The sequence below is a fragment of the Panthera onca genome, chromosome A2 (assembly GCF_046562875.1).
Source record: "Panthera onca isolate mPanOnc1 chromosome A2, mPanOnc1 haplotype 2, whole genome shotgun sequence".
In the NCBI taxonomy this organism is placed as follows: Eukaryota; Metazoa; Chordata; class Mammalia; order Carnivora; family Felidae; genus Panthera; species Panthera onca.
Window position 1 is genome coordinate 100,793,708 of NC_138340.1, and position 25,416 is coordinate 100,819,123.

Consider the following 25,416-nt stretch of genomic DNA (forward strand, 5'->3'; position numbering starts at 1 on the left):
GCTAGTTTGATATTCTATCTAGACCACTGAAGCATTCTCCATATCAGCAATAACTAAGCCAGCTATTTAGCTTGCTTATCACTCATGAGTTCACTAGAGTAACACTTTTTTCTGTAAGAACTTTTCCTTTGCATTCACAACCTAGCTTTTTGGCACAAGAAGCCTAACTTTTGGCCTATCTTGGCTTTCAACATACCTTCCTCTCTAAGCTTGATCATTTCTAACTTTTAAAGTGAGAGATATGTGACTCTTCCTTTCACTTGAACATGAAGAGACCATTTTAGGCTTACTGATTGGCCTAATTTCAATATTGTTGTGTTTCAGGGAATAGAGAGGTCTTAGGGGAGAGAAAGAGGAATGACCAGTTAGTGGAGCAGTCAGAACACACACATTTATCAATTAAGCTCACCGTCTTATATGGGTACAGTTCATGGCACCCCAAAACAATTAGAACAGTAACATCAAAGATCACTGATCAGAAATCACTATAACAAATATAATAATGAAAAAGTTTGAAATATTGTGACAACTGCCAAATTGTGATGCAGAGGCATGAAGTGACATGCTGTTGGAAAAATAACACCAATAGACGTGCTGGACAAAGTCACTACAGGTCTTTAATTTGTAAAAAAAAATGTATCTGCAAGGCACAATAAAGCAAAGTGCAGTAAAATGAGGTATGCCTGTATAAAAATTATGTTTTTTGAAAGATTTAAGTATTTTATCCAAGAAAAGCCTGGACCTCTTTGAAGTCTGGCTCTTTATTTCCTTTGTGGTTATTTGTCCATTTAGTTTTTATACCTGGAGTCAGTTTTGATAATTTACATTCTTAGAGAAATGTGTTTCATTTAAGTTTTCATGTTTAATAGCTATTTATTATATAAAATGTTCTCGTGTGCATGTGTGTGTGTGTGTGTGTGTGTGTGTGTGTGTTTTAATTTTATCTGTGAATGTGGATATAGTTTAAATCCTGATTGGAGCAAACCAAGTGTAAAAAAGACATTTGTGAACTAATTGAGACAATTTGATTATAGAAGACAGTTGTGGAAATTTGATTACATACTTGAGTTGGATGAGTCCAAAGAATTATTGTTAATTTTTTTAGGTGTTGATAATTTTGTTAGGCATTTGGTAATGGCTTTTTGTTTTATTAGTTTTATCTATTTTAAATTTTATTGATTTCTGTTATTATTTCACTCATTTTGCTTGCTTTAGGATTATTTTGTTTGTGCTTCTTGAAGTGGGACCTGGCGTTAAATGATTTGAAACTTTTTCTCTTTTCTAATGTAAGCATTTAGTGCTTGCTATAAGTTTTCCTTAGCACTGCTTTAACTGTGTCCCTCTGTTTTTAAACTCTTTCATTGCTGCTTTTGTGTCCCTGTATAATTAACAATACTGTAAATTCCATGAAGGCAGAGAAAGATACTTTGTTTTAGCTTTTCCCAGTATTTAGCACATTGCCATGTAATTGTAAATGATTTTTGAACGTCAAGACTTGCATATAGTAATTCAGATTGACTGCTCAACTTAATAATCTGGAATTGTAAAGAAACAAAATTAGTAGAAATATTCTCAAAATGTTACAAGAAAACTGTAAGAGAATATGCAAGTAAAATTTTATTCTCTGTAACAGAAGCTTTAATTTTTTTTAGTGAAAAATGTATTGGAAGCAAGAAAGGGGTTAAGTCTCAGCAATAAGCCTTTTTGTTTAAGAATTCATATAAAGAAATATTTGAAATATTAGCAGGATTACTGTAGGAGAGCAGAAGCATGAAAATTTAGTCTGAAACCAGTTCCGATCTCTCAACTACTCTCTTAATATTTTCAGTCTTTCTTGGAGCCTATGGACTTTTCATTTTTTTTTGTATCTTTTTTACATCTCAAGATTTATGAATAGAGCAAAATGGTTTCTTCTAGAATCTGCTAGTAACAATCTTCTTATCTTCCATTTAAAGATAATTTTAGAAAGAAAGGGGGAAGACTATGGAAAGTTGATGGGTGACTATACACGCAAGTGTGGTATAAGTGGGAAAAAAACTATTAACTTTAAGTGAAATGTGAGTTAGAATCCTAACTTACCATGTAGGCTGTGTGGTTTGGGTCAATTTCATTAATTTTTCTGAAACTCATTTTCCTCATTTGTAATAGGAGATACTACTATCAAGTTTTCCAGTTGTTGTGAGGATCAGAGAAAACATATAAAAGTTTTAAACATATTTGCCTCATATAGTATATTTGTAAGCATTTATACAATGTTGTCATTATATAAGATTCATCTCAATTTTTTAAGGGAAGTCTTTTAGGGAAAATATCAACAATCATTTTAATGTGGTTTGAAGAGACAACTACATGTTGAATATGTAAATATAGCAAATGAATACTATAAACTAGAACAAATTATAAATAATAGAATGATAACCTTGGCAGAATATAGCATAAAGTACCAAAATTTAAAAACAACAAAAACACAGGGGCGCTTGGGTGGTTCATTCATTTAAACGTCCTACTCTTGGTTTTGGCTCTGGTCATGATCTGGTTTGTGGGATTGAGCACCACATCAGGCTCAGCACTGGCAGCATGGAACCTGCTTGGGACTTTCTCTCTCCCTCTCTCTCTCTGCCCCTCCCCCATTCGTGTCTTTCCCTCTCTCTAAAATAAAAATAAAGAATAAAAATAAAAACAAGGGGCACCTTGGTGGCTCAATATCCGACTTTGGCTCAGGTCATGATCTCACGGTCTGTGAGTTCAAGCCCCGCATCGGGCTCTGTGCTGACAGCTTGGAGGCTAGAGGCTGCTTTGGATTCTGTCTCCCTCTCTCTCTGCCCCTCCACCGCTCATGCTCGCGCGCGCTCTCTCTCTCTCTCTCTCTCTCAAAAATAAATAAACATTAAAAAGAAAAAATTTAAAAAATAAAAAAAACACTGAAAGCCTTGGATTTTAGGGACTTTATTGTGAATTCCCTTGACTTTTTAAAATCCTGAAAATTAGGGGCGCCTGGGTGGCACAGTCGGTTAAGCGTCCGACTTCAGCCAGGTCACGATCTCACAGTCTGTGAGTTCGAGCCCCGCGTCAGGCTCTGGGCTGATGGCTCGGAGCCTGGAACCTGTTTCCGATTCTGTGTCTCCCTCTCTCTCTGCCCCTCCCCCGTTCATGCTCTGTCTCTCTCTGTCCCAAAAATAAATAAAAAAAAAAGTTGAAAAAAAAAATTAAAAATAAATAAATAAATAAATAAAATCCTGAAAATTAGAGGAAGACATGATCTCATATAAAGGGTATTAAAGTCTTACTGAGAGGATATTAGTAACTGGTGGAATGATTACAAACCAAGCATAGGAGAAGAGGAGCATTTATCTACAAGGATTAAAGATTACTCTGCCCTCAGACTTTTCTGGTGTCGGTGTGAGGAGACTATGAACAATATTTACAAAGTTTGTACTTGATCAAGTTGTGCTTCTCTGCCCTCAGACTTTTCTGGCGTCGGTGTGAGGAGACTATGAACAATATTTACAAAGTTTGTACTTGATCAAGTTGTGCTTCATATATAAAGGCAGTAGTAGACAGTCTTAAGCCTGCAAGAATTTAGAATATAGCACCAATGAGCACTATTACCAAAATTACTTGCTGAAACCCAGCCAAAAAACATGACATTAATGAAGAACTCACATATAAAGGAGCTGTAATAAAAGGACTATTAATGAGCATGGAATCCAATTTAATACATATCCAAGATTAAGCAGTCATGGGAATTACTGTATAATTTATAGAATGTAAACTATGCAAAATTTTACAGAATAAAAATAGTTCACAAAAATTGAGTGTTTGGGGGAGTATATATAGGCTGATTTCCACATTTCTCACAGCAAGAAATTACTAGGTACTATCTAAAATTGAAATACGTAGTTTTCAAAAAGGGCCTCCAATTGCTTTATATTTTTCATAGTCTTTTTCTTATCTTTAGAAGAGTCATAAATTTTAGCTCTTTCAAAGTTCATTTAGAGTCATTTAATTTCCCTTTTTTTCCCCCAGTAAATTCAAGTAAATCTAACTTAATAGGTTAAATTTTTAAAATAGCGTGATTCACAGTTCTAGTTCTGTAAACCTATGGTAAAATGGTTAAGAATCTGAATTCTTTTTTTTTTTTTTTTAATGTTTGTTTGTTTCAAGAGAAACAGTGCAAGCCAGAGAGGAGAGAGAGAGAATCCCAAGCAGGCTCTGTGCTCAGTACAGTGTCTGACATAGGACTTGATCTCACGAGCCTGGGATCATGACTTGAGCCAAAATCAAGAGTCGGACACTTATCCAACTGAGCCACCCAGGTGCCCCAAGAATCTGAATTCTTGATAGACATTGTTATTGTGAATGTGAAGATTATTAACCTTCTTTCTGAGTTTATCTGTAAAATGGGAATGACAGTCCCTTGTTTATGGTTTACAGTTAACTTGTGTAAATCTCTCAGTACAGGGCTCAACTGTTAGCTGTAGTTCTCTCCTCATCATTCTCTGTTATTTATAAAGATGCTATTCCTATCTGTAGTGATATTACCAAATATTAATGATAGCTGTTTCTGAGTGATGGGATTTGAGGTGATTTCTTTCTTTTTCAATGTAGTTCTATACTGTTCTATATTGCTTGACTTATTTTTTACAATGAATAACACAAAGCTGTCCCTTAAAAAATAAAGTAAAAATATAAGTTTTAGTTGTCCCAGCACTTCTTTTGCATCTGAAATCTCCATTGTTGAGCCTGATAATCTGTATTTTTAAAATGTTCCCCAAGTGATTTTGATGATGTATCAGGTTTAGAAAGCAGTTGACCTTGAGAACTTCCCTGCACTTAATTTCAATTAACATATTATAGGCTCCTATAATGTGCAACTTAGTTGTGTAGTGTCTTCCAATCTGGTCTCCTTCAATACTCTTTGTTAAGAATCTAAAGAGGGAGGGGGAATGGGCTAAATAAGGAGCGTTAAGGAATCTACTCCTGAGGTCATTGTTGCACTATATGCTAACTAACTTGGATGTAAATTTAGAAATTAATTAATTAATTGAATTTAAAAAATGAAATGAAAAAAACAAAAAAGAAAAGAATCTGAAGAGTTGAGGGTGCAGATTTTTGCCAAAAATCGGAGTAGGGCTTGGGGTACATTGTACCTATATGAGGTGGCTATTTTATCGCAGGAACAGGAAAATAAAATGGGCGTAAACGGAAATTTAGTCATAAGGCAGGAGTCTTTGAAATTGGAAGGGGATGGGATAAGAACAACAGGGGTGAGCCAACACGTTTTGGCTGATAATGCTCTGGAGGAAGATGGGGGAGAGGATGGCAGCCATCCAGTGGCATCACAAAATATTTTTTAATTAAAAACAAATTTTTTAACATCCAGAAGTCAATTTTCCCTCTACTCACCCCAGAACAGGTATGTTGCTAAAAAGTGCCACCTCAGCTGAGAAAACCCTATCCATAAATATGTCACTAGTTCCCTACAAACAGTAAACCATCCCTGCTGCAAAAGTAGAGTTGTTCTGAAGCTCAGTGTCATGTGGAAAATGGTGGGGTAGCAGGTTAGTATTCATAGTTACTGGAGCTAGATGAGCACTTAATTAACTTCAGGTATCTGCTCTGATGATGGAAGAAATGGATTTTCTCTGGTCCTGCAGTCCTTTCCCCTTCTCAGTCACAGTGCTTTCTGTCTAAAGTGGTACTGAACACCACTGTGACTGTTGCTTTCTCCTCTAATACCAGGAGTAGTAAGACTACAGCAGTGCAAAATTCAATTGGACTGTGTCCTTCTGAGACTGTGAAGTGATTATATCTAGTATATAGTGAGGAAAGTCACAACCAGTACAAAAACAAAATCAAAACCAGTGTGCTAGAAGGCAAAGTGTCAGAGAATTAGAAGATGTGGTGTAAATTGCTTACAGTGTGGCTCCTAAATGATTCAGTGTCTGCTAATGTTACCTTAATAGCTTTCCTTCGGGTTTATTGCTTCAATCTTACTCTGACAATCTTTTTATATTTACCATAAAAAATCTAGAGTTAGGATGCCTTTCATTCACTTCTCTTGGCTTCGTGTTTGCAGTTCATGGTACTTTCAAATTACTTTTGTTGGTAAAGTCTTGATAATGTATGCTCTTACTAAAGGGAGATTTCGAGATTCTTGAGTAGATTCTTTGGCTTCCCCCCCCCCCCCCCTTGTATAATGACTCAGCAGTTCTGTACATTAGTGATCATCACAGTAAATGCACTCTTAATCCCTTTATCATTTTACCCGTCCCCTACCCACCTTCCCTCTGCCAACCACCAGTTTTGTGTATTTAAGACTCTGGTTTTTATCTCTTTTTCTTTCTGTTTGCTTGTTTTGTTTCTTAAATTATACATATGCGTGAAACGATATGGTATTTGTCTTTCCTGACTTCATTTAGCATTATACCCTCTAGATCCACCCATGTTATTGCAAATGGAAAGATCTCATTCTTTTTTATGGCTGAGGAATATTCCAGTGTGTGTGTGTGTGTGTGTGTATCACCCATCTTCTTTATCCATTCATCTATGGATGGACGCTTGGATTGCTTTTATATCTTGGGTATTATAAATAATGCTGCAGTAAGCATAGGGGTGCATATATCTTTTTATATTAGTGTTTTTTTAATTTTCTTTGGATAAATATCCAGTACTGAAATTACTGAATCATATGGTAATTCTATTTTTAAATTCTTTGAGGAATCTCCATACTGTTTTCCACAGTGGCTGTACCAACAGTGTGCAAGGCTTCCTTTTTCTTCACATCTTTGCCAAAACTTGTGTTTCTGGCCATTCTGACAGGTGTGAGGTGATACTTCATTGTAGTTTTGATTTGCATTTCCCTGATGATTAGTGATATTTAGCATCTTTTCATGTGTCTATTGGCTATTTGTATGTCTTCTTTGGAAAAATACCTGTTTTCCAAAACAGATAGGCAGATTAAAAATCTGCCTATCTATTTTTAATCAGATTACTCGGGATGTTTTGGTGTTGAGTTGTAAGTTCTTTCTGTATTTCAGATAGTAACCCTTTATCGGATATATCATTTGCAAATAATCTTGAGGTTTTTAGAATTTCAAAAGAATCATTTAAACCAAGAGGGATATTTTCCCTGGGATTGTGGATTATACCTTTTGGGTGTAAGGATTTCACTAAAGACCAATCTAAATGGGGAAAAGAGGACAATAGCAAGAAAGAATTTGAGACTCCCTTTTAGGAAAAATAGCAACAAGATTGGATAAACTTATTTCTGCTTTTCCTCTGGGAAATTGGGTAGGGAAGTTGAGTGGGACATATATACTCTTCATCCAGGAAGGCCTACCTTTCTGAATTTAAGAATGCAGTTAAGGGGGGCGCCTGGGTGGCGCAGTTGGTTAAGCGTCCGACTTCAGCCAGGTCACGATCTCACGGTCCGTGAGTTCGAGCCCCGCGTCGGGCTCTGGGCTGATGGCTCAGAGCCTGGAGCCTGTTTCCGATTCTGTGTCTCCCTCTCTCTCTGTCCCTCCCCCGTTTATGCTCTGTCTCTCTCTGTCCCACAAATAAAAATAAAAAAACGTTGAAAAAAAAAAAATTTAAAAAAAAAAAAAAAAGAATGCAGTTAAGGTAGAACAAAGGAAGTAAGTAAACAAGTGCCTGCCAGATGAACATAAGGGAAGGGAAGCACAAATAATATAAAACAAGGAGAGAGACAAAACATAAGAGACACTTAAATATGGAGAACAAACAGAGGGTTGGTGGAGGGGTTGTGGGAGGGGGATGGGCTAAATGGGTAAAGGGCATTAAGGAATCTACTCTTGAAATCATTGTTGCTCTATATGCTCACTAATTTGGATGTAAATTAAAATAAAATTAAAAATAAATACAATAAAATAAACAAGCAAGTGCCTGCCAGTTTCATATGGGTAATTTACATCTCAAGGATTAGTGAACAACTTTGCTCACACTGTCTTTCCTTTATCTTCTGCTTTCCCCTTGGAATCATCCTTCTCAAATTTGAATTATTATTCTAGAGAGGACCTGTAATACGAGACATAAGAAAGCATGGTATAGCTCCATGGCTTGACAATTTTACTTATAGATTTGAGTATAAATACTTTTGTGTTAAATATATGTATATTAAATATGTATTAAAAGGAATAAAGTAAAAGGTTATTTGAGCTATTTTTTATATAAATTTTTTACTAAAGTAAATGTTAATATAGAAAAATGTGTAAATTTTTTTTATAATGTTTTTTATTTATTTTTGAGACAGAGACAGAGCATGAGTAGGGGAGGGGCAGAGAGAGAGGGAGACACAGAATCCCAAGCAGGCTCCAGGCCCTAAGCTGTCAGCACAGAGCCCGATGTGGGGCTAGAACTCACAAACTGCTAGATCATGACCAGAGCCAAAGTCGGACGCCTAACTGACTGAGCCACCCAGGCGCCCCAATATAGAAAAATGTGTAAATCAAAAATGTAGAGCTTGGTGAATATCTCAAAGATAAGTATGTAGCTACTACTTTTATTTTGATATTAGCATACTTTCTTTTTGTAAGTGTTTGAATGATACATCTTTTTCCATCCTTTTGCTCTTTCTGAATATAATGTGTGTCTCTTATAAGCAGCATATAGATGGGTTTATTTTCTTTCTCTAGTCTGGCTGGCTATCTTTATCTTTTAATTAGAGTTTTCAGTCTTTTTACATTAATGTCATTGGTGATATATTTACATTAAAATCAGTCATAATACTATTTTTTTCTGTTTATTTCATCTGTTCTTTATCCACTTCTCTTTTTTCCTTGTCTTGTATTTGATTATTATTTTATATTTCATTTTTTCTGTTTTAGTTATGTATTCTTTTTTTTTAATGATTATACTAGTAGTTACTTTACACATCCGTAGTCTTTTAAAATCTAACATTAATACTTCTACTACTTCTGGACAACAATAGGATTTTAGAACACAATCTCTGTGTCCTCCCCACAATTTTTATACAAATTTTACCATTTGTTTCAATGATAGTAATATTTGTGAGATATTATGTTGTGTCATATTATATATATTTTTATATAATATCTATAATGTATACCACGTAATATGAACTACCAAAAGAGAAAAAACAGATAAATTTAACTATTTCGACAGCAAAAAAGAAGAAGAGTATGGCAAGCAGGCTTGGGTTCACAAAGGATTCTAGTTGGGAGGAACAGGAAATTCTATGTGCAAATACTGACCTATTTACCCATGTTCCACTCTAACAATGATTCTCTAAGTTACTACTCATTTTATTGAATTGTCCATAATGTGTGTTTTAGCAGCAAATAAAGAGATAAAAGTTAAATATTCTTAAAAATGTTCTCCTATATGGAAGAAATTAACTTTCCCATATGGCTAAAAGTTAATCAAGTTTTTTCCTCATAGTATGTATGCTTTATAATTTATAACATCTTGCTAATTTTTTTCTTACAGAAATAAACTTTCGGGAAATGGCCTCTAAATCTTGGCTGAATTTTTTAACCTTCCTTTGTGGATCTGCAATTGGATTTGTTTTATGTTCTCAGTTATTTAGTATTTTACTGGGAGAACAGGGTGATACCCAGCCTAATATTCTTCATAATGATCCTCATGCTAGGCATTCAGATGATAATGGACAGAATCATCTAGAAGGACAGATGAACTTCAATGCAGATTCTAGCCAACATAAAGGTATGGTTTGCTTTATTAAGGAGTAAATACAAACAGTAGTTTTCAGTCTGTGTAAGTGTTGTGAGACTTGGAAAAGGCAATTTATTTGAATTTTGTTACATACAATATCTTTTGATAAAAGTGAGCTTAATTCCTGATATTTAATGACAATTCTTGGTTTGCCTCAGCAGAAGGAAGTTGCTAAAACCCAGATTTATTTAGGGAGTACGGTATTAATTTTGAATTCATTTTTAAGTAGAGATAGTTCAGAAACTGTAATTTGGGGAAAGGCAGAACTTTCAGATTAGATTTGTTTTTGAAAATATTCATTTAGCCTAATTTTGTTATCATGGTTTATATCTGTGTCTTTCGTTTTTGCTATTTTCTGATTTTAGTCTTAGTTTTTACTTAGTCTTGTCTTATAGAAATTAAAGAGATATATATAAATCTCAATTTATATATATTTTTTCAATTTATATTTTTATCAGTAGCTAAAATAACTAATCTTTTCACCTTTTAAGAGGCATAAAAACTTAAGAGGAGGAAAGAACTAAGGATGTGTTATAATGACTTCATTTTCTCCTGGTCACCTGCTTCTAACAGGATGTTCTCAATTGTGTCCTCTGGTGCCCCTTTAAGTGTTGGTTTTCCCCATGTTTCTGTCCTTTGGCTGTTTCTTTTCTTGTGTGATATCATCAATTCCTATAATTTTAGTTCCCATCTATTCTTTACTGTCTTTGTCTTAGCCCAGTTCCTAACACTGTGAAAAGACATTAACATAATTCAAAGATCTCTGCAAGTGTGATTTATTTGACAAAAAAGAATACAGCAGCTTGAAAACAATTGGAATCCTGGGATGCAGAGGGTCCCCCAGTTAAGAATTGTTTCTTGTATCTTTTTGGCAATAAGATATTTCTTTCTTGCCTCTCAGGCAGAAGCTGAGGGATGAAATACCACATCCTGGTTGAGTTATTATGAACTAGCAAGCACATGTATACTATTACAAATGATGTCATATTGTGTAAATGTTTATACAACTCTGATTCAGCTCTGAGTAGGTGCTCTGTGTTCTTATCATAGAGCAGTTAAACACCATCATAGAGCAATGAGCATTGCTCCAGATTGTCGAAGGATCAGTTGGAGCCATGCTTTTTCTACTAGTAGGCTGTATCAGGTCACTGCAGGCACATATATTAGGTACCTACTTGTCCTGCTCAATGGTCCACATCTGTCTAAGCTAGAAACTATGAAGTCATGGTAGATGTCTTCTTTCACTTACCAATCAATCCCATTTTCCGTAAGTTCTAACATTCTACTTCTTTACCATTTTTCAGATTTCTTCTCTCCATTCATTTCCCCTAGTACAGACCTTCAGTTGTACCCAGGTACCTACATCAACCAAACTTCACTCTACCTCTTGTCTCCTCTTATGGTGAGCTTCTACTCATTTAAAGACCTATTTTCTGCATCATCTGTTTCCTGATTTTGCTTTATCTCCCCTTCTTCTCTGTTCTGGCCAAGTTCCCATTCCACTATTCTATAGGATTTATCAGCCACAGCTGTCTTATTCCTCAGCACATTGAACAGAGCTCTGTTTGTACAGAGCTCTACTATAGCATCGCTGTTAGTGTGTGTCACATACTGGCTTGCGTGCCAAGGTCTCCTGCAAGATTGTGAATTTTCTGTAGTAGGCCATATGTCTTACTCATCTTTTCATCTCCTGTGCGAGCACATGCCTACAACAAAGTAATTAATAAATGAATAACTAAAAAATGAGAAAGAATATTTCTACCAAATCCCAGCAGTGAGGAGAAGGTTGTCTTGCTCAAAGTGAAACATTAGAAAGTCCTGCATCTACGAGTTTCCCTGTTCATCCAGTATTTTGTTTATCTATAGCCAAGAGTTTGGGACCCTCAAGTCCCAATGAAATATGAATGCTCTCTGAAAATAGGGTGATTTTGTTTGTTTTTGAATTGTGAATTATCGATATTCAGAGGGACAAGAGAATATTTTCAATGCATGCCCAATCTTGCCCAATGTTGTATTCCCTCTCAGTTAAGTAGAAATTTATGCCTCCAGTTGTTAATTTTTCACAGGACTGAGCTTTTGTAACTCACTGGTTGGCCTTACCTTTAAGGACATGCTTCCTCAGGATTCTGCCTGTATTATTACCACAAAAAACTATGGTTTTGCAGGTCCATGCTGGTCCACAACCACATAAGTATTGAAATTGGGATTAAATAGTTGGAAGCTTTCATGGTAATTCAACAGAGTAATTTTTGTCTAAACTATAAGAATTAGTACTTACACTTTGCAATATCTTTTTTAGTTTTATTTTTCTACTAATTCATTTTTTAGCATGTTTATAAAAGTATAGGTCTTTAACTATTGAAATAAAAATTGATCCTTCACCAAGCACTGGTATAGAATCTTAAAATTAGAGTCTTACTTTAAACCATTAATACTCAGAATGTGGTCCTGGCCTGACAGTGTGAATTATCTGTTACCAGTCTGCATCCAGATAAGGAGTTTGTATCAGGATATAACTCAGTTAAGCTCGCTTTTTAGTTAGGTGTGGACTTTTTGTGGGGTACAGCAGGACTTCCTTGATGAAAGAAGTAATGTGTTGCTTTATATTCTGGCATAAGCTCCCTATTTCTTTACAAAGGAATACTTTGAAAAACATTGCTCTAGATAGTCTTGGAAATACTACTGATACTCTATTCTGTTTCTGATTGATGGATTTGCATTTTGGAATGAAATATGGTACTATGAGAAGTAATCTCAACTCTCTATTAACCCTGTTTCTTCAAACCGAGATGGTCATGAAAGCCTTTTTTAAAGTCACGTCAGGGTACTTGTATAAATTCCTAACAGTGAACTCTTGTGGACTCCAAAATGAACTGCTACTTCAGTAGCATGTCTTTCCTGTCTTTTAGAAGCTTATTCAGAGCAGTGAGAAATTCCTTCAGTGTTCTGTTGTGAACCAATAGAAGCTTTCTTTGTAGAATGAAGTGAAAAACAGAGACTAAGACTGTACTTTATATGTATACAAATCTCTGAGAGAACGTGGAGATTAAAATGCAGATTCAGATTCAGTAGATCTGGGGTGGGGCCTGAGATTCTGCATTTCTAATTCCCAGATGATGCTAATGCTGTTTGGTCAATAAACCACAGTTCAAATAGTAAGAATCTAAGTCATGGTGGCAGTTCTTATTAACGCCAATGAATCTCCTGGACAAGACTGACATGATACCAATAAATCAGAATGTCAATTCATATTACGTTGAGTTTTGCTTTCTTTCAGCTAAATTACTAATGCTAGAAAGGTAAATAGAAGGGGGCCTTTGAAATTGTGTAAGAAAACGTTTTCTTCAATATAATTTATTTGCATTTTTACACCTATGTAGATATAACTCTAAAAATTTTTTGTTTAATAGATGAGAACACAGACATCGCTGAAAACCTCTATCAGAAGGTTAAAATTCTTTGCTGGGTTATGACAGGTCCTCAAAATCTAGAGAAAAAGGCCAAACACGTCAAAGCTACATGGGCCCAGCGTTGTAATAAAGTGTTGTTTATGAGTTCAGAAGAAAATAAAGACTTCCCTGCTGTGGGACTAAAAACCAGAGAAGGCAGAGATCAACTATACTGGAAAACAATTAAAGCTTTTCAGTATGTTCATGATCATTATTTAGAAGATGCTGATTGGTTTATGAAAGCAGATGATGATACATATGTTATACTAGATAATTTGAGATGGCTTCTCTCAAAATACAACCCTGAAGAACCCATTTACTTTGGCAGAAGATTTAAGCCCTATGTAAAGCAGGGCTACATGAGTGGAGGAGCAGGATATGTACTGAGCAAAGAAGCCTTGAAAAGATTTGTTGATGCATTTAAAACAGACAAATGTACACATAGTTCCTCCATTGAAGACTTAGCACTGGGGAGATGCATGGAAATTATAAATGTAGAAGCGGGAGATTCCAGAGATACCACTGGAAAAGAAACTTTTCATCCCTTTGTACCAGAACACCACTTAATCAAGGGGTATCTACCTAGAACCTTTTGGTACTGGAATTACAACTATTATCCTCCTGTAGAGGTAAGTTTAGAAATTTTATTACTGTATAAATACTTAGACTGACTTTTATTTACTTAAAAAAAAAAAACCTAGCAAATAATGTGTTTCTTTGGTACCAATAACTAAGAATCTCCTTTACTCTTTTTATATAGAGTGGCGACATATAATAAAATAGCTGAGAATATGAATGTCAGCAATAGTAATTCAATAAATATTGGTGCTATTATATGTCAGGCACTAAAAATATAGTGGTAAATATGGTCAAGTTCCAGTTCTCGTGAACCTTATAACAGTGTATTATGAATCTTACATTCTGGATGCAGAGACATACAATAAACAGGCAGACTAGTAAAGATAAAATATGATATTAGGTAGTGATAAGTGCCCTGAAGTAAAGTAAAGCCAGGTAAGGGGATAGAGAGTGACCCAGAGTGTCATGGGGTACGCTAGTTTGGGTGATTATGAAAGGTGTCTCTAAGGGGTGATTTTTGAAAAGAAATCTGAGGGAGGTTAGAGAGCAGGCTGTGTGAAGATCTGGGTAAAGAGCCTTCAAGGTTTCAGGAATGGTGCATGAAAAGACTTTTGAGGTTCAGAAAGACCTAGGTTGAAATCTTCTCCCACTTAATAGTTGAATGACTTTGGATGGACAGAATTTTCCCAAGTTCTGAGCATGAGTTGCCTCATTTGGAAAATGGACCTGATCTACCTGTCTCACTCAATTGTAATTACAGTGTATGCCTGTCACACAGTAAGCACTTAATAAGCCTTAGCTCTCATTTGGCATCTTAGAGAATTTTATTTAAAATACATTATTTTATTAGATATCTCAGATGTACAGCTAAATATTTGAGAAGAATTAATATTTTGTACCCACTAACTAGCTTTACCAAATATTAATCTTTTGCCACATTTGCTTCCTTTTTTAGAACAAAAAAGGATATAGATACAGTTTAGGCCTGTGTACCCTCCCTAGTCCAGTTTTCTTATCTCCTTCCTCAGTGTTAACCACTATCATGAATTTAATGTTTGTCATTACCATGCATGGTTGTATCTTTTTTCCTACATATTTATGTATCCATAAATAATATATAGTATTGTTTTGTAGGTTTTTAAACAAATGGAATTATTCCATAAAAATCCTTGAACATTTGCTCTTTTCATACAACATTAAAATTTATCAACATTAATACCTGTATGTGCTTCATTAATTTAGGCTGCTGTGTAATCTAAGGTATGAGTATGTGGTAATTAACCCATTCGCCTGCTGGTAAACATTTAGAAATTTGTTTCCACGTTTTCACTGTTAAGAACATTGCAGCAGTGAATGACTGAAGGAGACCAGGAATCACAAACCTAGCCATTTTTTCGGTTCATATCTGTTATTGATTAATAATGCATGTAGGTAAGTCATTAGTACTCTCTGGCCTCTTTTTTCTGGCCCTAAGATACAAATAATACACTTCATGCTAGCATTCTCAGCTTCATAAGCCAGTTTTTTCAAATCATTATCTAGGACAGTGGTTCTCAACTGTGGGCTTTTTTGCCTCCCAGAGGACATTTGGCAAAGTCTGGAGACATTTTTTGTTGTTAGTTGGGAGGCTGCACTGGCATCTAGTGGGTAGAAACCCACAAGGTTGTAAACCCACTAGATGCTAAACATCTCACAATGCATAGGACAGCTCCCCACAATAAAGAATTATCTGGTCTAAAATGTCACTAACACAGAGGTTAAGAAACCTTGACCTAGAACAACTGATCCAGTCTTTGGGTAATCAGCTTTGAAAACTTAGAAGCAAATCACTATTGCTTCCGATGTCAACCACCAGTCTGTTCTTGGTACTTAATAGCTATTCCTTACAGTAACAATAGCTATTCCTTACAGTAATTCTGCATTTAATAGGTGACAAAACTGAGACTCCAGAAAGTCAAGTAATCTGTCTTTCCTGATAGTCTAGGCAATACTGCAAACCACTCTGATTCTAAAACTTGTAATTTCCATCATGAGCTCCCCTCCATGATTAATGGGATATGTGCCCCAAAGGGAAGAGCTGAGGAATGTTAAAATAAACACTCTGTTGTTGGGATGAAATTCCACTTTAATAAACAAACAGTTTAAAGTTTGATTCTGGGGTGCCTGGGTGGCTCAGTCAGTTAAGCTCCTGACTTCGGCTTAGATCGTGATCTCACAGTTTGTGGGCTCAAGCCCGACATTGGATTCTCTGCTGTCAGTACAGAGCCCACTTAAGATTGTCTGTCCCCCTCTCTGTCTGCCCCTCCCCCACTTGTTCTCTTTCTCTCTCTCTCAAAATAAACTTAAAAAAATAAATTATTTTTTAAAAAGTTCATTTCTATGTATTGAGGCTGCTTGAAACCTTATGCTAGCATTTTATTGCTATTTTAGATGCAGCAATTTCCTAGACTATAAAACAGATGTATTCCCGGTCTGCTTTTTGATAGTCTATTTTTATTTTGTTCTAGTGAGTGCTTGGGTGCTTTTTTGATTTAAACTTTTCTTAGCATAATCTGACCATTCCAAGATTACTTGATCTCTTCCCTTCTTAATTCTGTCCTCCTTCCTATCCAAACTTAAAAACATTACAAATGCATATAACAAAAACACCTAAATGCATATAAGATTTTACTGAGTATCTCATATTGGTTACACATACAGTAACAGTAAAGGGACGTCCTAATTGTTATATGTTGTAACCAGTAAAATATCCTTCTTTCCCTTTAAGAGTGCTACCCACAATTCCCACCTACAAATAGGGTGTACCTAACAATATACTTTATATGAACAAAATAAATATTTCTATGATACATCATTTATTTAAATTGTAGTTGTTTTTAAAATGGATGCAAAATTTATGTTTTCTATAAAAATTTATTCAGTTACGTAAAAGACTTGGAAGTACCAAAATTGACCCAACTTCCTAGTCCTGCCTCTTCTCTCCCAGGAAGTTATATACACAAAATGTGAAATCAAACTTCTGTTATTACTCATCCATCGTTTAACAAATTTTCTTCTCCGTAAGTGAATTACGATTTTCAAAGTTATCCTAAATCTCATACATATACTTTTTCTTTGTAGTAATCACTAGAAACACATTGTGGAAAATTTTTATTTTAGTCAGTGTGTGAGATATTACAGTTGATCAAAGAGTTACGTTCTTAAGTTGGTTGTTTAGAACGTGTTCTTCACGCAATTCCCTTCTCCCACCACCTTCTCACTTCCCTAGAAGTAAGTTCCTCGGACTAAAGTCTGTTTCCTAGAAATCGCCTTCACCAGAGAATATGTAATCAGTCTAAATATAGTGGATTTAAAAAATGTGTAAACAGACACACACACACACACACACACACACACACACATCCCTGTGTGTGAAATTGCCTTTTTTGTAGGTCAGAAATGATCAAATAACAATTTATTCTATTCTTCAGTTCTATTTGCATTAAGTGTATCATCTGAAACTTCCTGATACATGGTTAAGGTAGAGAGCTCCTGATTTTTCCAAGTTGTTAACTGATTGTTCCCATACCATTTTTAAAAAAACATTTTTTAATGTTTATTTATTTTTGAAAGAGAGAGAAAGTGTGAGCGGGGGAGGGGAAGAGAGAGAGAGAGGGAGACACAGAATCGGAACCAGGCTCTAGGCTCTGAGCTATCAGCACAGAACCGGATGCGGGGCTCAAACTCACAGACTGCTAGATCATGACCTGAGCCAAAGTCGGATGCTTAACCAACTGGCCCACCCAGGTGCCCCTTTTCCAGTACCATATTTTAACTGTCTTATTTTCATTGCTGATTTAAAATATCTCCTGTATTGTATACTGTAGTGTTACTTACAGTAGAATTGGTGTCTGGTATTTCAGTTCTGTTCCACTGTCCTATTTGGTTTTGCCTAAGCACCATATTGTTTTGAACCTTGTAACTTTACAGATTTTGAAGTTATTAATCTAAGACTGTATATTCCTGTGCTTTATATATCTCTCAGATTGTTTTGGTAATACCGTGCCTTTATCCTTATGCATTAATTTATTCATTTAGGGACAATGGATGTCTTTGCCTGGGATTTAAAATTTTATTTTCGGTCCTTTAGTAAAGCTTTATATTTTCTCCAGATTTTATTTCTTCTTAAGTATCTCCCTATGTTTTTAATTTTAAATGTTTATTTCTTTAGAGAGTGAGCAGGGGAGAGGGGCAGAGAGAGAGAAAGAGAGAGAGAGAACTCCAAGCAAGCTCCGCACTGTCAGCACAGAGCCCAACTAAGGGCTTGAATTCATGAACCATGAGATCATGACCTGAGCCAGTATCAACAGTTGGACACTTAACCAACTGAGCTGCCCAGGAGTCCTCTCCCTTTGTTTTTAATGTTTTTGTTACTACTCTACCTGTGCTCTTCTTAAAAACTTTTTGAATGGTATATATGAAAGCTGTTATTTCTTGAAAGCATCTTTAAAGTCTGGCTTTGTTCTGGATTTTCTATTTCTGATGATTTTTTACTTGATTCTCTTGAATTTTGGTAGGAACCATAATTATATGCAAAGAACTATTTTGTTTCTAATAGTTATAGCTGTTTTCTTTTATCACCTTATTGCTTATAAATCTTAATAACAGTATCCTGGCCATCTAGCAAAAAAACAGTAATGCAATAGAGTAAAACATAATTAATGCAGTAAATATTATCAAAAATATTATTGCAGTATTTCAGGGTCACATAAAATTGCTATCAGAAAGCATCAGCAATTTAAAATTAATTGCTATTAATTTAGTCCTTTAGTTTAATATGCACTGGCCAGTATAGTAGTCACTAGCCAGGTATGACCGTTGAGTATTTGAAATATGGCTAGTCCAAATTGAGATGTGCTGTCAGTATAATAAAATTCCTACCTGATTTCAAGGACTTAGCACAAATAAAAGAATGATTTAATAATTTTAAAATATTGATTGCATATTGAAAAAAGAATAATATGGATTTATTTAGTTAAAATATATTCAAATTAATTTCACTTTTTTACTTTTTTTTAATTAAAAACTTTTAATTTTAGAGAGCATGTAAGGGAGAGGTGCAGGGGTGGGGGGGTGGGGAGAATCTTAAGTAGGCTTCACATTCTGTGCAGAGCCCGACGTGGGGCTCAATCCCACAACCCTGGGATCATGACCTGAGCCAAAATCAAGAGTTGGATGCTCAACTGACTGAGCCACCCAGGTACCCCTCACTTTTTTACTTTTTTAAATATGGCTACCAGATTTTAAACTGCATTATGTGGTTCACATATATCTATTGGGCAGAGATGGTTTGATGATCACAAGTTCACTTACCTACTTACTTTTCAGATTTGTTCCTATCCTTACATTGCCTTCAAGGTGTAAGAAGTAGGCACCAAACAATTTTCCAGTGTCTATGTGATTGTCCAGAAACCTCACATATCCCGTGTTTGTTTCAAAGGAAAGTTCAGAGAGAAGGCCAGAGAAAATACAGTGGACAATTCCTTGATAATTTTTACTGCATTGTAAGCATGCAGTAAGTGAATTCAAACATGAATTATTAAATGTTCAATATGAATCTTCACTGAGAACTTGCCAGGATATCTTACTTCTTGGTCCTTGCAAAGACATTAGATAGAGTGTGAAGTTTTGTTTGAGTCACCTGGGTGAAACATTCTGTAGATACCAGTTCTAACCCCAAAATAACCTTATGACTGTTTAATTCTGGGGTCAGTTTTGTGTTTTTTTCTGTGTTATGTTCTTGCTTTTTTTTTTTCCTGTTTCTTTGTTGTATTTTTTTTATTATTGTCATGTTTTTATCTTTTTTAAACCTGTTCTCATACCAACTCTGTTAGGAATCAATTGGAGTTATATATCTGAGCAAATGTTTATGATCTACTTACTAGGGCCACCTAAATATGATTATTCTATCAATAATGTCAACATTTATTGAGCATTTACTATAGGCTAAACTGGTCCCAAGCATTTTACAAACATTATCTCCTTTAAGTAACTATCTTTTGCAGATGAAGAAATTGAAGCTTATAGAGAGATTAATTAACTTGCCCAAGGTCATACACCAATAGGCAGAATTTGACACTAGTAGACAAAATTTGGATTCAAACTTAGATTTGACTCAGCACTTCCTCTCAAATACTGTACTGTTTGGGTTGATGTGCAGATGAAGTATTAGGTTGCAGACACATAATGGGCAAGGCTTTGTAGTCACTGAAACTCTCCAAAGATGTTTTCCTGAGGTTGAGCCAAGCAAAAATTCATAGTGAGAACATTATGAAAAAAAAAACAAAACTCAGAAATAGAGCTTCATTCTTTATAGAGCTGCCTCTTTCATTTGAGGAAGTCTTAAGATTCTTTTCTGCAAAAGCACTATAGATTCTAAGAGAATATTATTCAGTTAGATATATTTTAGCAGTTTTCATGTTTAGTTTTAAATCATTAAGAACTCTAAAAATTCTTGGTTTCTTCTACAGGTCTAATAAATTGGATGTCTCTGCTTTACCTTGCTAGCTTTAATGCTCAGATTCTGTTAAAATTAATATTTCCTCAATGAATATGTTAATATTGTATATTAACTGTGTACTGTTTAGTAATAATGCCTGTTTCCATTACTTTTTTAGGGTCCTGGTTGCTGTTCTGATCTTGCAGTTTCTTTTCACTATGTTGATCCTACAACTATGTATGAGTTAGAATACCTCGTTTATCATCTTCGTCCGTATGGTTATTTATATAGGTATCAACCTGCCTTACCTGAGAATATACTAAAAGAAAGAAGTCGAGCATACAAAAATGAAGATCCAAAAGTAAAATGAGAACTCTTGAAAGAGAAACATAAATGAAGAGGTAAACTGTCTAGCATTGCACTGAAGAACTTCTGCATTTCTGATACAGAACACTGGAGTCCCAGTGAGGAATTCTTTTGAAGTGAACATTCCATATTAGAAATCTTTCATACAAATGACTGTAAACTGAAGCTTTAAGTGAGCTGTGAAATCTGTTAAAATGTGTTTTGATACAGTAATATATATATATGAAAAATTTGTGTTTTTAAAATGGTGGCCAGGCAGAAGGACTAGAAACAAGATTTTTGTTGTCTGTTCTTGACCACATGTATTATTTTCACTGAGAAACTAGAACGTTTAAATTTTCTAAAACTATACTGCACATATTAGTAAAACACACACATGATGCTAAAGGTCTGCCTTAAAGAAAAGTTTAGAAGGAAATATTGTTGCTTAATGTTATTTATAAACTCAAGACATGAGTTTATATTTGCAACATGATATAAATGAACCAACCCCCCCCAACACACACACACACACACACACACACACACACACGCAGTTTTTGTCTAATGAAAAATTTCCTGTGATTATAATTGGCAGTATTTCTTCCAGACGAGGTAGAGTAAGAATGGCACTTGTCCTAAAGTGCATTAATAAAACCACATTTTGAAATTATATGGGCCTTGACTGTATTATATACTTGGTTCTAATTAGTAGTTTATATTTTACTGAGTCCCTGTTGTCTCTTTTCTAAATATGTTTATTCTTGAATACAATTTTAATTATTAATATTTATTTACTCAAAGCATTAATAGCATTCTATAAATATGCATTTTAAAATATTTTGTTCCCAAATTTACCCATTGTTAATCATGGGTAACTAATAAATAGTAAATTTAATGCTATTTGGGGATGCTTTTCTTAGATCAGTGCCACTCTCAGGAATTACTAAGTGACATTTTTAATTGATTATTTAAAACTCATTCCAGCTACGTAATTATAGTTCCTTTCATTATCATCCTGTTGAGAGATGAAAATTTGTTTGTGCCTTTCATAACTTGTTTAAAGCAGAGTTTAGACATTCATTTTTAGGCTCTGAGGTGGCTATTGGTTACACTGGCAAAATAATTTGAATGTAACATTTTGACCAGAGTTAATTAAAAACATTAGAAAAACAGAGTGCTTAAACAAACTGAAATATGTCAGATACTAAAAGACCAAATACTTAATTCATGAATAACAGCCTGAATTTTGATGCAGACTTAATATTTTGGGATTTTTTTTTTTTAATTTGTTTTTTTTGCCAATGGATAATTCTAACAGCAGAATACACATTTAATACTGTCTTCAAAAATACATTCATAAATATTTCATTCTAACTTTAGTGACTCTATTTAAAGGATTTCTGGAAGGAAAGAAAAGTATATCATAACAGAATATTTTGCAGACTATAAGATTATCTTAAATGTTGCAAATTTCACATGGCTGTCATGCCATTGACTCTGCTACTTAGCTAAAGAGTTTATATTTATTGTGCCAAAACATGTCAAAATCATCTCTTTGGATGGTATTTTGAGAGGATGTTCATCTTAGTAGCAATTAGTGGTTATTATGGATTACTCTGTCCACAGAGTGAAAATTCACACCAGTTTTTACTTTAAATTGTTTTTTGTGGTTTTCACGGCACTATCATCTGCCAAAATTTCAAGTCATTCATTCTGTTGTCTAAACAACTCTTCACGTTGGTATGGATATGAATTTATTTGCAGTCCATATATGTTACTTTCTAAAAACCTTAACATTTACTCATGGGAAATTAACATTGTGATGAATCCTGGGGTCTAGTCAGACCGCCTGGGTTTAAATTCCTGCTCTATCACTTCCTAGTTTTGTAACATTAAATAATTTACTTCATTTCTCTGTGCCTCAATTTCCTCATCCATAAATTAGGGACAGTAATACTACCTACCTCACAGGATTTTTATGAGGATTAAATGAGTGAATATATGTACAACTTTTAGAATGCTTGTCTGGCCCAGACTATGGAGCAATAAGTATAAGGTTTTATTATTATTCTGTTACCTTAGAGTGTAAATATTTGTTCTAAATGAATGAAAAATCTGCTTTAATCAAATATATTGAAATATTTCATACATTTCTTGTAACAAGTAATAGCTAGTTTGTATTAATGCCTATTGTATGCCATATAGTATGCTTAGATATTCTGTGTATATTAGTGTTAATCTTCACAAATTGGTTGTTCTTCCTGTATTATAGATGAGAAAACTGAGGCTCAGAAAATTAAAGTAACTTTTCCACTGTCACTAAGCTAGCAAGTAACAGAGCTAGGACTTATGCTCAAAGCCTGTGTGTTCATCATGCCATATCAGCCTTGAGGTTAGTCATTTAACATTATTTCCATTTTTACTTATTAACATGAGTGATCTGATCCATCAGCCAGTAATAGTCAGATTAACCAGCCCAGTTGTCAGAGTGGCTTTCAAATTGTGGTCTTACACTCTTCTTGCCTGGGAGCTTGTTAAAATGCAGATTTCCAAACCCCAATCCCAGAAATTCTGATTCTAGCATGGGGCCCATTAATATGCATTATTGCCATATTCTCTTGGTCACTGGTTCTCAAAGTGTTGGCCCTAGGTAGCAGTATTTGCATCATCTGGGAACTTGGAAATTCAACCCCTCTGGGCCCACCCCAGACCTAAATCAGAAACTCCAGAGGTAGAGGCTAGCAGCTGTGTAAAGCCCTCCAAATGAGTTTTATTCATGCTAGTTTGGGAACCAAGACCTCGATAATTCTGATGCAAATAATGATTGGAATGCGCTGCAGATTTATTGCCCCAGAAGTAGGGTATCTTTCAAAGATTTAGATAAAGCATGTTTTAAGTTGGTGTGGTCCCAGATCACACCATATAAAACGTAACAGACTTTAAAGATAATTTAAAGGGTCCGTGGATCATTCATTTTGACAAAATTCTTTAGCTTCTTCAGATTGACCAATATCAGGGCCCACAAGAAAATATGTAATTCTCCAAGTTTAGTAATTTCACAATGGGGGCAGGAAGAGTTTAATAAGTACTAGTAAATACATACTAGTTCATTAAATAAGCATATCTGAGTGTCCTCACTTGTTAGTAAAAATTTTTTTCCAATTGTTAGTAAAAGCTTTTAAATGGAAGTAGCAAAATGCTATTTTATAATATGCAGAATGTTTTTTCTGCTAATTCATACTATCAAAATTTCATCACTTTTAAGAATCCATTTGACTGTCCTATATGACCTAATACAGCAAAAATTCTCCCAAGTATTTGACAGAGCACATAAAACCAGATTTCATGATGATGACTTACTATCTTTTAAATTAAGATCATTTGGATAAATGGTTGTAGTGTGGTCTCAAAACATAAGGCTTTTGCTATCTTTATGTTTTCCAACAACAGTATACTTATATTTTCAAGTGGGAAGTTCATAGATGATACAAAGCAGATTTGTTTTCAAATATTTTAAATTTCAGAAAGAGGAATTTTTGTTACTGTAAGAAAATTCAAAATAAATGGCCAGTTTTTAGTATTTTTTGAAATACAGTAATTGCATTTGAGCATTAAATTTGTTAACTGGTTATTTTCGTAATTGTCTCTTGAGATTAATTTTTCACTTCCGGGAACCTATCAAACTATTTATATTACCAGATTGAGGCTTGAAAAACAAAATGCTTCACTTTATTGATTAGATCAAATCTATCCTTTTATTCTTCCTTTAAATTTTTAGCTCATTATACTATTCTGTCTTTGACAATTTCTTCTTTGTATTTGTTGCTCTTTATTTCCTTTATAACTAATTTCCATTTTCTAACTACTCTTAATGCTGCCTTTGCAAGGTTAATTTGGCTGTAATTAGTGATTAGAATTTGTATCACTTATTAATAACTTTATACCTGTTAACTTCAGATTTCCCTATGAGATTGGAAGTTAAAAAAATCCAAGAATAATGCCTACTGGCTCTCAGGATATTTGCCCTACTTAAAGTCTACAGTTCGACATTCTAGATACACAATTATTAAATAAAGTTATGTGGATTCCATTCCCTCTACTCCCTTTTCTCAAAAACAAACCAAAAAACTCTGATTTATTGTAGGCCTGACAGAAACATTCTTAAGAAATCTGGGGGACAACCTGTGGTTTATTTTATGCTAAATGTAACCTCTCTTGATTTAAAAATATGACTTATGTTTATACATTGGAGTTGAAATAGAAATTTTAACACAGGTTAGAGTAAGAAATTTTACAAATTGTCTCTAGAAAAACCAGTTCTAAAACTAGTTTCAGAGGTAAATAGTGCTCTATTTCACCTCCATTTACCTCTGTAGTTTTTAGTTTTTATCAATTCATTTTAAATAACTTTGCAGGGCCCTACAAATTAATAATCCATATAAAGTATATGTTAGAGGGAAACTAATCTAACTGCTAAGCAGTGTGTTATATTACACAGTGAATATTTGTGTTTTGGAATTTAAAAATTATGTAAGGTGATAGTGTCATGAATGGCTTAAAAACGTGTGGTGACTTGCTTATTTTAAGTGATCCACTAACAAGTCAGAAAAATGTATTTTTAAATATGTTTTTTAAAGTGCCTTTTGAACATTTTTAAACAATGGATTTAAACAACCACATAAAATAAATTACCATGTTTAAAGCTGTTTTATCTGATTATTTTTAACTGATATAAGAGTTGTGGGAGAGACTAAGGGGTAGTTTTGGGGTTATTTTACCAAAAATATTAATTCGTTTATTTTTTTTGAATAATTTATTTTTTAATTTACATTCAAGTTAGCATATAGT

At 34.4% G+C, this 25,416-nt stretch overlaps 1 protein-coding gene across 6 annotated transcripts in view; it reads left to right on the plus strand.

The window, feature by feature from the left end:
- C1GALT1 (core 1 synthase, glycoprotein-N-acetylgalactosamine 3-beta-galactosyltransferase 1) overlaps nt 1-24,158 on the plus strand; it is a 40,601-nt gene extending 16,443 nt beyond the window's left edge. For 4 of the 6 annotated variants that reach the window (XM_078442033.2, XM_078442049.2, XM_060632548.3 and 1 more), the window contains 3 exons: nt 9,469-9,705; nt 13,125-13,792; nt 20,399-24,158. In XM_078442033.2, the coding sequence (XP_078298159.1) occupies nt 9,469-9,705; nt 13,125-13,792; nt 20,399-20,590 (1,097 nt within the window). In that variant the 3' untranslated portion in view covers nt 20,591-24,158. The remainder of the gene's footprint in view (nt 1-9,468; nt 9,706-13,124; nt 13,793-20,398) is intronic. The other 2 variants (XM_060632549.3, XM_078442062.2) reach the window with 1 other exon arrangement.
- Nucleotides 24,159-25,416: the final 1,258 nt, after the last annotated feature.